Consider the following 13203-nt stretch of genomic DNA (forward strand, 5'->3'; position numbering starts at 1 on the left):
GGCATTGTAGTTTCCCCCTGGAATAAACAAACTCTGCTGAGAATGAGTCCTTGGGGATGCTGAAGGCCGTGTTCCTTATGGTGGCCCTGACTAGAGCTGCATGATGGCTTCCTAGGTGTAGTTAGCTCACGTGCTCTGCTCTTGGACATGAGTCCTTCTGAGTTGAAGTTGAGTCTGGAATCCCTGCCAGTCAGGGTGGGTGGGGTCAGCCTTGACCCTGGGGCTGGGGTGCTCCTCAGCACCCCAACCCTGGTGTCTGGAGAGGGGCTGAGGTGGCGGGCGAGGGCTCTGTCTGACTGCTGGTTCTGTGCCCTTTCAGCAACCCAAGGAGATCTGTGCGCTCGTTGGGTTCTGTGACGAGGTCAAGGAAGTGCCTCTGCAGACCCTGATTCCCGCCAGAGTGGCCTCCGAGAACGTCCTCCCTGCCCTGGAACTGATGGATCCCCTCGAGGTACCTGCTGTTATTGTATGTGGACTATGGCTATGGAACAGCTGGCCACTCCATGCTGTGTCACATCTAGGTGTCACACACTTTCTGTTCCCTACCTGGCGTCTCATGGCTGTCCCACCTCCACCCTGTGCTGTGTTCCTGGGCCAAGGCTGTGGTGGTGGTTTTCAGATCCAGTGGTTTTTCAGTGCCAGCTCAGCCCTGACCTTTTCACGTGTACCTCCTGGATCCTTTCCAATTCTGGAGCCATAGTACCGAGTCTAGGCCGCCCTCCCCAGGGCTTGTGCAGAAGCCTCATTGGGCCCACTGCTTGTACGTGGGTAAAGAGCCCATAGTGAACTTGAACCCAGCACTTCCTGTGGTCAGGTAGTATTCTAGGGTCATGATGCCCCTGTGCCCTCTGTTTCTTCTCTGTGTGGCTACAGAAAGGGTTGAGGTTTCAGATGGAATAAGGGGAGCTCAGCCTCCTGCTCCCAGAGGTGCTCCAAGCCCCTCACCCACCCTCCCCACCAAGTTCACGGCCAGAGTGCACGGAGGAGCAGTACAGTGTTTACCGTTTAACACGTGACCACTTAAATGTTTAAACCAAAGTTAAGCAAAATTCAACTTCAGGTCCCTTGTTCCGTCAGCTTCCTTGAGGTGTTCAGTAGACACTTGGAGCTGGTGCCTCTGTGCTGGACAGAGCACCTGGGTTGTCATGAGGTTCTACCCAGTAGTGTTTTACTTTATTAAAGGTAGGTTCTAGAGAAAGAATCGCAGGTGTTAATGAAGTTTGGGAAAGTCAAAAGCAAACCTGAAATGGGTTTACAACTCTTGATTTCTAAATAGCTGTCAGATACAGTGACTCTCATTCTGTTCCCTGGCTGCCATCTGTCTCCCAAAGTGATGTGGAATGATGAAATATTAGAACCAGACACAAGAGCAGGGAGATAGCTCTTTGGGGTGAGGGAGGGGACTGCTTCTATCTTCTGAAATACACATTCCTGGATTTGGGGTGGTGTGGGAGTAGAGGAGGGGGGTGGTGGTAGAGGATTGGGGAAGGGCTGGATCACCTGCTGTGTAAGCAGCAGCAGGGCGTGGAACCCCAGATGTGGAGGAAGCCACGCATCCTTTTGAATTCAGTAGGCAGGGCCCCTTGGTGTGCTGCTAACCTGCCCTGGTCCCCACAGCCCTCTGCAGCTTATAACGGCAGCGGGAGCAAGGGCCTCAGTCCCAGCGTGAACGTCTCTCTCTCTCTCTCGTCAACAGGAGGAGCTGATCCTGGCCCATGCTAACGTGTTGTGCAAGGCGTGTCAATTCGTGGTGAAGAAGGTGGCCGACTTGATCAACAACAACAGCACCATGGTGCGTGGCCCTCCCTGAAGGATGCTCCAGCGGGAGAATTCAGTGGGGGAGAGGGATCTGGCCCCCCTTACTTTTTTCCCCTTAACTCCCACTATCCTAAGGGTGAACCCGGGCCTGGCATGTGCCATGCAAGCACTCTACCACTGAGCCATGGCCAGCTCCCCTCACCGGTTGGCACCAGCCTGGGATGTGTACGGCCACATCCTCTCCTTCAAAGGCTGTTTCCTCTGTGGGGCCCTCTCGGCTACGGGGGTGCGGGCCACCCTTGTTCTGCGGGCAGCTCTGGTCTTATTCTGTGTGGTCTTCCAAGGGAGGGACAGTGCCTCCTGTGGGCTGCTGTCCTCCTGTTTTCAGAGTCTCTCCCCACCGCGCATGATTCTCTGTGTTCCAGGAAAATCTCGCATGATTCTCTGTGTTCCAGGAAAAAATCGTCCATGCTTTGGATACGGCGTGCTCGATGCTGCCCAAGTCTGTGTCGACCGTGTGCCAGGAGGTGGTGGACACATACAGCGGGTACATCTTGTCAGTGCTTGAGGAGGAGCTGAACCCTGAGCAGGTGTGCAGAGAGCTCCGTCTCTGCTCCTCTGGCAAGGGCCAGCTCGAGATGATCGGCCGAATCGGACTGCCTGAGCTGCCCCCACTGCCCAAGTTGCCCGTGCTGCCCAAGTCGCCTGCACTGCCCGGTGAGCCCAGGGCACACGAGGCACAGGATGGCCCCTCCTGAGTCTGGAAGGACTGTGTCAGCATCAAGCCCTGTGTTCTCTTGTGTAGCCCGGGTGACTCCCCTGAAGGACGGTCCCTTCTGTGAGGTGTGCAAGAAGCTGGTTGGCTACTTGGAGCACAACCTGGAGAAGAACAGCACCAAGCAGGAGATCCTGTCCGCGCTCGAGAAGGGCTGCAGCTTCCTGCCTGAGCCCTACCAGAAGCAGGTAGCAGGGGCTGGGGCGGCTCCCTGCGGTGCCTCTGGAAGTGGAAGGAAGCAGACTGTGGCTGTCCCCGGCCTGAAGTTGGCTGGGCTGAGAGATGACCTGTTGATCTTCTGGAGCTGCAGAGGGGAGGAATCTGCTAGTGAGGGCAGAGGGTGGGGTCCTCAGGGAGGGAGTCCCAGGGCCCACTGGCCTAGGAGTGACAGGGACTGGTGGAAGAGCATGTCCTGTCTGCTTAAACATGCCCAGACCTGGTCCTGTGTCCCCTCCTTACTTGGCAGTGTGATGAGTTTGTGACCGAGTATGAGCCCGTGCTGGTGGAGGTCCTCGTGGAGGTGATGGACCCGTCCTTTGTGTGCTCGGTAAGCCTCGCTGGGCGGCCTGGCTCCTCCGGGCAGCTGGGTGGCAGGGGCTGGAGGTTCCTCTGTGACTCTGGCCATCAGGTGGAGCCTGGGGGAGCGGGGAGTGCAGGGCCCCGGGCCTCTAGCGCCATCCGTTGCCCTCTTCACGGGTCTGAGAGCATGTCCCTTGCAGCTGCTTCCTGGAAGCTGTTAATTTCGACTTTGGAAGGGGTGGGCTGGGCAGCTCCCGATTCTCCCCTCTTTTCCCCTGTAGAAAATCGGGGCCTGCTCCTCTGCCCGCAAGCTGCTCTTGGGAGCTGAGAGGTGTGTCTGGGGCCCCAGCTACTGGTGCCGGAACGTGGAGACGGCAGCCCAGTGTAATGTGAGTAGCTCGGCTGACCGCCTTCCACTGGGTGGCCCCTTGGAAGTCCTGCTCTGATAGGGACCTCATGGTCAGCTCTCCACCCTGCCTTCTGTAAGTGCGAAAACCGCAGCCCAGAGAGGCAGTTAGGCCCCTCCTGAGTTGCCCTTCTGGCGTGAAGGGTGCTGGGTGTTCTCTGGTATGTCTGCTTTCCTGCTGTCTTCAGTCCCCTCCTGATAGTGTCAGACCTTCATGAGGTCACTCCAGGAACCTCCAGGCCTCTGGGACTCATTGCCCAGACCCTTGCATGGGTCCCCCCACCCCAGCACATTTGCCCTCCTGGAGCCTGGCCTGAATCCTAGCCAAGGCCAGCTGGAGGTCTTCTTGAATGGAGCCCCTGCCCAGCAGCCCCAGGACTCTGTGGGCACCATCCTGGCTGGGCAGCCACCGTTTGGGTGACCCATGCCACGTTCCTGGGTCGGGATTTGTTCTGGCCTTGTTACTTTGTGTTCCTTTAACTTTTTCCTCCTCTCTGGGTTCCTTTTGACTGTTTCCCGGAGGAGTTATTGTGGGTCACTGCAGGGAGAGGCCCACACCCGGTCCTGTCCAGGTCCCCGCCCATGTGCACCATCACCCTGCCATCAGTGGGGGTAAAGGTGCCCGTGGTTAGAGACCTGAGCTGGGGTGTGCCATGGCTCGTGATGAGGTGGATTTGCCCTTGTGCAGCTGTGACACAGGTTCTTGGGGACCAGATGTCAGTAGGTGGAGGGGTCCTGGGCCCTGCCTGCTCGGGTGCTCATCTGCACCGCACTAAAGGTTTTGCGTCTGCTGAACTGGGCTCTGGCCTTAGGAGGCGCCAAAGTTCCACTGGCCCCGTGTTCCTTGGTTTTGAATGAGGTCCTCAGCATCTGGTGTGAGCCACCGGACCTGGGACATGATGCCAGATCCTGGGTGATGTGCGATGTAATGGGTCAGGAATTGAGCCTGTCACCTGAACCCCGTTTCCTCTTTCCTCCCAGGCTGTCGAGCATTGCAAGCGTCACGTGTGGAACTAGGATTCCGTCTTGGAGAAGCCGTAGCCTCTTTCCCTCCTTGTGTGTCTGGGGTAACGAACGCACAGACCTGTCTGTCATAAGAGCAGGACCCTCCTTTTGACCACTCCCGATTTGTCTCCCTTATTGTAGCATTGCTGTCACGGGGGAGGTGTTTCCCCCCACCAACATAGCTGCTTCAGTGTCCCCTCTGCTGGGGGGACACACTGGCCTGAGGTCTTGAGCCACCCTCTCAGCAGGGGCCTTGTTCTGAGCCCTGACAGGCTTGGGTGCTGGTAGGTTTGTGCTTCTGAGGTCACTTCCTATCCTAAGGAGGGAGTGTCCCCTTTCCTGTTGTACAGAGCAGCCAGAGGCAGTTCAGAAGAATTAGATGTTTTAAATAATTCCTATGGGGACAGTGCAGAGACCTTGGAAGCCGCTACTGGTGGCCAGTGGGTGCGGTGGCCCCAGGTTGACCCTTGTTTTTGCTTTTCTGTCTTTTCCTGGGGATACCTTGTTTGGGGTTCTGTGGGTTTGGGTTGGGAGGGGAAATTTCACCTGAATGTAACCTGCTGGCTGTACCTGGAGGTCCTGTGCACGGTGGCAACCGCTTGCTCGAGTGTCTGCTGGAGTCCTGCTTCGTGCCTCTGCCCACCCCTGCCCCTGCTGTGGATTTTTTTTTTTTTTTAATTTTCCCTTTCAAATAAATGTGGATAACAGCTCCTAAGTCCCTGCTTGGTAGAGAGTGGCAGGCAGGGTCTGTTGGGTGTGGAGTGGGTACTATTGTCTGGGCTCCGCCGCTGCCTGTTTGGCCACCAAAGCTGTTCTACTTCTGGTTGCCAAGAGACAAGCAGAGCAGATGCTATGAAATGAACTTAGTGGTTTTCATTTGTTTTGCACTAAAATTTCTGTGATTTAACAATAAAGTTCTGTTAACCAGATCTGGGCTTGAGTGTGTGATACCTTGCTAGAGGAGTTTGGTCTCTGCTGAGCTCCACGCCCCTGGTCCCTTCAGCACCCTTGGCCAGGAAAAGAAAGCAAAGTGGGTTCAAATTTAAAGAAAGGTACTTGGTCCCCCCAAGTCCCAGGGCCAGCAGTGGGTTGGGGAGCACTTGAAGCCCAGGCCTGCCCTTCACCCGTGACCCCCATCTCAGGCCACACACAGGGAGGTTACCAGAGCCAGTGTATTGCCAGTCCTTTAAACAGACCATTCCAAAAACTTTTCAGTGAGTTCCAGTTCAACAAAACCAAGGGGAAAAATACTGAGGGAATAACTTAATTTAAAAAAGGAGCACACACACACACACACTCCACATTCAGAACCCGAGGGAATGTCAGTCATTTCTCTTTATATGCTGGGCACATTTGGGAAGCCAGTGAAATGGAGAGAATGCTTATTGAACTTGACCTTCTTATCTGTGGGATCTAGACAGTCAGCAGTCAGTGGGACTTGAAGTCGTGGCAGGCCAGCAGGGCTGCTCTCTGGGTCTCTGTCCTGTGGCTGGACTCTTGCTGTGGCATCCTGGCACATGTGGCCAGGGTAGAGCAGAAAGGGAGCCCCCAGTGGCCTCAGCTGAGCTAGTCCCCAGACTCCTGGGGGCCCCAGCGGCCCTCCTTACCTTGTCCTTAGATACTTAGCATTTTTGTTTGGTTTTCTTAAAAAAATAACAAATTTTATGAAGATAGAGATCAGATGCTGGATGAATGTCTGGCCAGAGTGGGATCTGAGCAGCTGTGAGGCCAGCCGAGGCTGCCCACGTGGTGCCGGCCCCGACAGGCCTTGGGCTGGCTGCTGCCCCGGAGGGAGCGAGTGGTTGGGGCTGCTGCTCATACCCGCAAGTCTTCCGAATGGGTCACAGCTCCGTGATCTCCAGGGGACTCTCCATGATCACATCTCGAAGCTTGTGCAGGGGTGTGGATTTGGCGGATTCCGTGCGGGCGTTGCGCTCAAAGGCAGTGGCCTCTGCGGTGGTCAGCGTCTCCAGCGAGCGGCCCAGGCCCTTCTGGTCGTCCTCTGGCAGGCTGTTGAGGTCGGTGGCCAGCAGTGTGCCTGTGCTGCCGTGCACCACATGGATCCCGTCCGGCCCCTTGAGCTCCACCGGTGGCTTGTGGCGGAAGCGCAGGCTGCCCTGGCCCGGGCTGCGGTCCCCAGGCTCCTCCTCCAGCTCCGTCTGGATGAGCTGTAAGAGGCCAGGCCCCCAGTGGCTCAGCTCCCCCAGTTCAGGGCCATGCTAGAGGCAGGAGAGGCCGAGCCCCGGAGGCTGCCATCCAGGCCCCTCCCTGCCTCACACAGGGCCTCCCAGCTGGCCTTCGGCCTCCCACCACCCTCCAGACTGGGTGCGCAGAGGCACTGTGGTCATTTAAAATGCTTCGGCACATCCTCGGGGACATGGGCTCCTTGAGGAAACCTTCAAAGGCTTGTCCTCACTTTAAACATCCTGTGACACGGTGTGGTGTCTGGGCTTCTTATCAGGTTGCTTCCTGCGTGCCCAGCTCTGATAGTGACCAGGTAGTACGTGTTCACAGAAGTAGGAGGGGAGAGTGGTCAGGTTATTGAAGGGGCAGCGTGCACTCGGCTGGAAAACTGTGGTTAGCTCTAGTCTGAATTCGTAAATACTGACAGTCACTTCAGGTCCACGGGGCCCTATTGACCCTGATGACCAGTTTCTTAAAGTGACATCACCCCCTCCAGGGTGTCTTGGGGTTCACTGCCTCAGAGCACAACCATCCCTGGGAAAGACTCCCCCACCAGAGCCCGGAAGGTAGAAGTCCCCTTGCTGACTTCCGCTAGACCCACACCCTGATGAGCTCCAGAGACGTCAAGGTAGCAGGAGAGAGCACCCCCAGGAGTGGGGCACGGCACACAGCTCCCTGCCCTCCCACCTACCACCCAGCTACCTCGGAGGTGGAGGAGTGGCAGGAGGAGGCTTTTTGCACCATCCGCTGTGCAAAGAGCTTTTTGAGCCGCAGGTAATCCTCCAGGACCACCTTCAGCAGCGAGCCCTGGGGGAGGGAGAGGGTTAACCCCCCACCCAGCCCCTCCACGTCTGCCCCACCTGCTCACCCCCTGTGGGGGCCTGGGGTGCACAGGTTTCGGATCCCAGGATTTGGAGCAGGACCTGGGGACAGTAGCCAGAAGCCACATGGGTCATGCTCAAGGCCACTGCAGGTCAGGGCAGCTCTGCATTGGCCCCGTGCCTAGGCCTTCTGGTGTTCCGGCCCCGTGGAGGCCGGGGGTGGCAGATCTGAGGCTTTCCGTCTTTCCTCTGGAATGAGGTCCAGGTTCAGCCGGGGCTCTGGGTGCAGGGAGGGCTCACCTTGATGGGTCCCTCACGAATGATCTGGCCCAGCTTGGCAATGTTGTCATACTCCTGGATGGCAGCACGCAGGTACCGGTCATCGTCAGGCTTGACGGCTGCTGGCTCGCGCCCAAATGTTCCCTAGAGGGAGACGCCACCCAGGCAGAGAGGTGTAGCTGCTGCCCTCTCCACCCGGCTCTCCACACTGCCAGCCACCCCCGCCCTGGCTCACGTGGGTGCGGGTGGGGCTGTTCCACAGGTCGGCGATCTCGCTCAGGTTCTCGGGCAGGTCATCCTCGTGCTCAGCCTGGGCGGCCAGCTCCAGGTTCCGGCAGAAGGGGTCTAGCCACACGGGGTTGGCTCTGCATTTGGGGAGTGGAGGGGGGTCAAGCAAGGAGAGCGCGCTAGACGGGTGCCCTCCCAGACGAACCTGCCCATCTCCCTGGTCTCTCAACGCCATGCCTTCACGGCGGCCCCTGCACCTGTGGGTGTTCCTCCCACCCTAGGATCCTGCTTGAGCCAGACTGACATCCGTCACAGTCAGCTTTGGTGGGGAGATCTCACTCTACCCAGTTCCCAAAGTCTATGCCCCTATATCCTTGCCCTATGCAGGGTGGGGTGGGGCAGGGGCCATCGGACAGGGATCCAAACTCAGCCATGCAGTTGAGGGTGGAGAGACAGCGGTGATCAGCCCACCAGGGGGCGCCCACAGCCCAGGTTTCAGCCAGCACTTGGGAGGCTGCAGGGACTATGTTCCCTTCCTGGTTCCCAGCAGGCTCAGGGTGCCCGGCAGACTCACCCATCAAAGGAGTACTTGTTGGTGTTTGGCATGTCCATGATGTCGATGAAGCCACGATTCCCTGCAGGTAGAAGGGTTGGGGCTGGGAGGGGAGGTGGGCAACCAACCAGCTGCGGCTGGGGAATCTGGACACCCAGAGGTCCTTCCCTGTCCCTACTCACCTGCAGAGCCAGCCACAATGGCCTTGAGCTTCCTCTTGTGTCTGGAGAGAAGCAGGAGAAGTGCCCATGAAGGAGGCTGGACTCACCTGGAACCCACAGCCCCGCCTGTCGCTGGGCGCAGGGACACTCACACGGTCCTATAGTACCAATTCATGAGGATGAACAGCATGGCGGCCAGGAAGAGGAGGATGGCCAGGACGATGATCGCCATCTGTGGGGGAGAATAGGCCAGGCCTGAACCGTGAGCTCCGGGGTAGAGCTGGCCCCGGGAAGGACGGGGCCCATGGGGTACCTGCAGGGCAGACATGTCATCGGGCAGCCGGACAGAGATGGCAGGCTGCACGTCCAGGACGTTGTAGTTCCGGAAGAGATTCCGCAGCTGTTCCTTGTTCTCATCAATCATCTGGATCACCCTGGACCAGGGTCAGGGGCCTTTAGTCCCATCTCAGCCACCCTCCAAGACCTTACCCGCCCCCTGCCATCTCCTCCGCTCTGCCTGAGCCCCCGGAAGATGATCACCCTGTGTGCACTGAAGCCTTGCAAGACAGAAGCCCCCCTGCCCTGGAGCCGGGGTTCTCACAGGGTCCCTGGGACTTCCTACGGGGTTCTGTTGGGCCTTCACGATAGGCAGAGGCTCCCATCAGGCTCAGGAAGGGAGCTCTGCGCACCCCCCAAACTGAGTCCTTCTTCCTAGCCCTGCCCATGTCTGGGGGAGAGCCCACACAGGCAGTCAGGTGTCTGTGTTTCAATGAGTCCCCTCCCAGTCCCCTCCCCGGGCCCCACCCACCGGTCCACGTCCAGGATGCGGTTGGTATCACGGTTCACCACGTGGATAAGCAGCTCCGTTTGTGCGAAGTTGACCCGGCCTTTCTTGTCCACGTGAAACTAGAGGAGAAGGAGCATTGCTCGGGGGACCCTGGCAGGACCAGGGGAGGGGATAGGCAGGCTTCTTGCAGGAGACTTCCCTGCCCTACCTTACAGTGGACCTGTCACTACTGAGTGCTCACTGAGGACCAAGCTCGGTGCCAACCAGCCCACCGCACGGGGCAAGTGCCATGTATTAGCCCCGGGGGGAGCAGGTAAGGCGGCAGGTACAGGGACCCAGGAGAACTCCGGAGCCTCCCAGTCACGCTGGGAAACGACTCGGGCAGCACACGTACCCCTTCTTGGGCTCCTGACCTTGCCACAATGCCCTGGTCCTTGTGACCTGTCCCCAGCCCCAAGGTGGGTCCCATGGGCCACCTGCACATCGTCGGTGTTGACAATGGCTCCAGTGATGTTGGCGAGCAGGCGGATGAACTCCTCCTCAAAACCTCGCACGCGGTCGGGGATCTCATTAATGACGATCTTGACACGCTGGTCATCCCTCAGGATGTAGATGCCGATGATGGCCGTGTCATTGTGGCCTGCCAGGTCTCGGGCCACAATGTCCACCACAAAGTAGCCAGGGCTGTAGGCCATGAAGAGGTCGAAGGTGCGCAGGATGCCGTCCACGCTTCCTGTGGAAAGCCCGGGGGCGGCACAGCTCAGGGGCCAGCCAGTGCTCCTGAGCCCCCTAGGAAGGGTCAAGGGCCTGGAGACGCCCAGGGAGGCAGTTCGAGGGCCCAGCTGGGCAGTGAGCAATGCCCAGTTGAAGGGCCCTTGGCTCTGCTGACAAGGTCATGGGGTGTACAGCCCAGGCTGCCCCGAGTAGCACTCTTTCTAGAGAAACTGGGCATTTCCACTCTCAATGTGAGATCCTCTTATTCTCAACTATTCCCCAAGTTTTTATTGAAATTCTCTAACATATTAAAACATCTGCTGTCAGGGTGCGGTGGCGCATGCCTGTGATTCTGGTGGCTTGGGAGACTGAGGCAGGAGGTTGGAGAGTTCAAAATCAGCCTCAGCAACTTAGTGAGGCCCTGAGCAAATAAAACAAAAAAGAGCTGGGGATGTGGCTCAGGGGTTCAGTGTCCTTGGGTTCAAACCGGGTACCAAAAAGGAAAAAAAAAAAGTTCAAGACATCTGCAGCCTGTGTGGGCCCAAAAATAACAAGTACGTGACTTTGACGATCCTTGCTGAGGTGCTGTGGCCACCTCATGTAACTGGAGGCGGTGGCGTGTGAACTAGACCTTGGAGGGTGGGGAGGCACAGCTGAAGGCAGACATGGGTCAGGAGGCGTTCCAGGAAACGGGTCAAAGGCCCAGGGTAGACCTAAGGTTGGCTCAGGGGATGGTAAGCAGCTCAGCCTGGCTGCTCCCAGGGCCCTCAAGGACAGTAGGGGACTGCAGAGCCAGGAAGAGGCACTAGAAGATGATCTACCAATTCTCGGAGGCCAGGCCAAGGAATTCTGACATCCAGATGAGACTGCCAAAGTGGTGGAAGGAAATGGGCCCACCCCAGGGGCGCCTTCCAAACCAGCCCCAGAGTCTCCGCCATCCACAGGCAAATGCACAAGGAAACACGCATATTCCCAAGTGTGGCCTCCGACTTCCATCTCCCCAGTACCTGGCCCGCGCCCCGACACATGAGTTTCAGATGCACGAATGGGAAGCAGGAGGCAGGAATGGGAAGAGGACAGACAGATGGATGCAAGAATGGATGAGTGAATGATGGACGGGACAAGCAGCAAGAGCCAGCAGGTGGGCAGACGCAGAGGTGAACAGGTGCATGGATTAGGGAACAGAAGGGCTGACATGACCGGCCAGGGCTGCCCGTGTCCTTGGGTGGTCTCACGGGCCCCATTTCCCCAGACTCCAGTCCATGCAGTGACTGAGAGGTCGTGGCTGGAGGGCCACCCACGAGCACCCAGGCCCCTACCCATGGTGAAGACCTGACCCACGTCCTCGGAGTCGTTGGCGAGGGCCCGGAAGTAGTGGATGGCCAGGATGCCGTAGAAGACGAGGCTGTTGTTGCCGATGTCCGCGTCCAGGGCCAGCACCTGGATCAGCTCGGAGCCCACCTTGGCATCCGTGGCCACCCCTGTAAGGACCAGCAGGCGGCGTGAGTGTCAGGGAGGGGCCACCGGCGACCTCGGGGCCCCGGCTCCGGCCCCTGCACCTGCAGTGTACTCAGCCTTGGTGAAACGCGGCGGCTGGTCGTCGATGTCCTCCAGCACCACGCGCACCTCCTGCAGGGAGAGGTCGGCCACCAGGTCGAGGGCCGGGGAGGCTCCACGGGGAGGCGTCCAGCTGCGGTTGCTGGAGGCCTTGACGATAAAGGAGAAAACAGCCTCGCGCTCCCGGTCCAGGTCCCGCAGCACCAGCAGGCGCCCGTCGGGCTGCAGACGGAAGTTCTTCTCCTCGTTGCCAGCTGAGGGTGCGACAAGGCCAGGGTGAGGGTGCGAGGGCGCTTTGGGGTCATCTCCAGCCCCAGGGGCGGCGGCACTGGCTGGTCAGGCCCCACCTGCTATGAAGTAGTACACGACAGCGTTGGGACCCTCGTCTGCGTCCACGGCGCCCGTCACGTTGCCCACGAGGGTGCCGCGTGGCGAGTGCTCAGGCACCGTCAGCAGCTGGTACTGGGGGCGGCCTTTCTGCAGAGGGAGGAGGACGTCATCACAGGAGCCAAAGGGGACCTTCCAGCGCCAGCCAGAGGGCCCTGGGCAGTGACTGGGCACTGAGCCATACGGCCCAGGCCTCACGGGATGAGTGGCACTGTGGTGAAGGAGCCCTGCTCTCGGGGAGCCATCCAGTGGCACCCTCCATGAGGACAGTGCTGGGCGTGGCATGTTCTCTGAAGTTCCCTGGCACCTGAGTGAGTGAATGGGGGGGGGGCAGGCACACACTCCTGGGCACACACACAGGCTCCAGGGACACCTCATCTCCATGTGCATGTCATGGAGTCCACACCAGGGCCCTCAGCCCGGGTCCCTGCTCTAAGTCAGAGCTGATTTTCATGCTTCCTGCTCACGCCCGGGCATGCACACACACGATATCAGCTCCGTGATCAGGCGCGTTTGCCTGACCTGTTTTCTGGGAATGGAACACTCCAGGCAGCACGCTACCTCCCCAGCCTTTTTTCATTTTTAACTTTGAGACAGGGTCTTGCTAAGTTGCTGAGGTTGGCCTCTAAGTTGTTATCCTCCTGCCCCAGCCTCCCAAGTCTCTGGGAATACAGGCGTGCTCCTCCGTGCCTGGCTCTTTGTCCACTTTGGACCTCTGGCTCGTGCCTTGAAGTGTAATAGCTCAATACAGCATCACAGCTGCTCAGGGCAGAGCCATTCCTTTATGAAAAGCGTGCAGACAGACATTTTCTATGTGTAGCCAAATGTGTATCAGTGTGCACAGGGGAGTGTGTGTGACTGCCACGAGGGACAGGCAAGCTCACTGGAGGCCTCACGAAGAGGGGTTCGTTGTCATCAATGTCCTCCAGGGCCACTTGCAGCGGCTGCATGGTCTCATATGGCACCGGCTGGCCCAGGTCGCTGGCTACCAAGATGAGCTGTGGGCAGAGGAGCACAGTCAGAGGGGAAGGCTGGCGTAAGAGAGTGGCTTAGGACTCCCGGGTGCTGT

General features: G+C 58.5%; 2 protein-coding genes across 4 annotated transcripts in view; one reads left to right on the top strand and one right to left on the bottom strand.

Moving 5' to 3' along the window:
- Positions 1-5392, top strand: part of LOC107154804 (prosaposin) — a 34233-nt gene extending 28841 nt beyond the window's left edge. For all 3 annotated transcript variants that reach the window (XM_015500520.2, XM_015500521.2, XM_015500522.2), the window contains 7 exons: positions 320-451; positions 1697-1792; positions 2214-2475; positions 2564-2721; positions 3000-3080; positions 3334-3441; positions 4440-5392. In XM_015500520.2, the coding sequence (XP_015356006.1) occupies positions 320-451; positions 1697-1792; positions 2214-2475; positions 2564-2721; positions 3000-3080; positions 3334-3441; positions 4440-4475 (873 nt within the window). In that variant the 3' untranslated portion in view covers positions 4476-5392. The remainder of the gene's footprint in view (positions 1-319; positions 452-1696; positions 1793-2213; positions 2476-2563; positions 2722-2999; positions 3081-3333; positions 3442-4439) is intronic.
- Positions 5393-5617: 225 nt separating this feature from the next.
- The window catches only part of Cdh23 (cadherin related 23), a 390629-nt gene continuing 383043 nt past the window's right edge, over positions 5618-13203 (bottom strand). The window contains exons 57-69 of the mRNA XM_048808827.1: positions 13019-13132; positions 12095-12224; positions 11750-12001; positions 11510-11671; positions 9953-10209; positions 9498-9595; positions 9003-9123; positions 8842-8921; positions 8711-8751; positions 8550-8610; positions 7983-8112; positions 7769-7891; positions 5618-6631 (exon numbers count right to left, since the gene is read on the bottom strand). Coding sequence (XP_048664784.1) covers positions 6305-6631; positions 7769-7891; positions 7983-8112; positions 8550-8610; positions 8711-8751; positions 8842-8921; positions 9003-9123; positions 9498-9595; positions 9953-10209; positions 11510-11671; positions 11750-12001; positions 12095-12224; positions 13019-13132 — 1896 coding nt within the window. The 3' untranslated portion in view covers positions 5618-6304. The remainder of the gene's footprint in view (positions 6632-7768; positions 7892-7982; positions 8113-8549; positions 8611-8710; positions 8752-8841; positions 8922-9002; positions 9124-9497; positions 9596-9952; positions 10210-11509; positions 11672-11749; positions 12002-12094; positions 12225-13018; positions 13133-13203) is intronic.

Source organism: Marmota marmota, unplaced genomic scaffold (assembly GCF_001458135.2).
Source record: "Marmota marmota marmota unplaced genomic scaffold, marMar, whole genome shotgun sequence".
Lineage (NCBI taxonomy): Eukaryota > Metazoa > Chordata > Mammalia > Rodentia > Sciuridae > Marmota > Marmota marmota.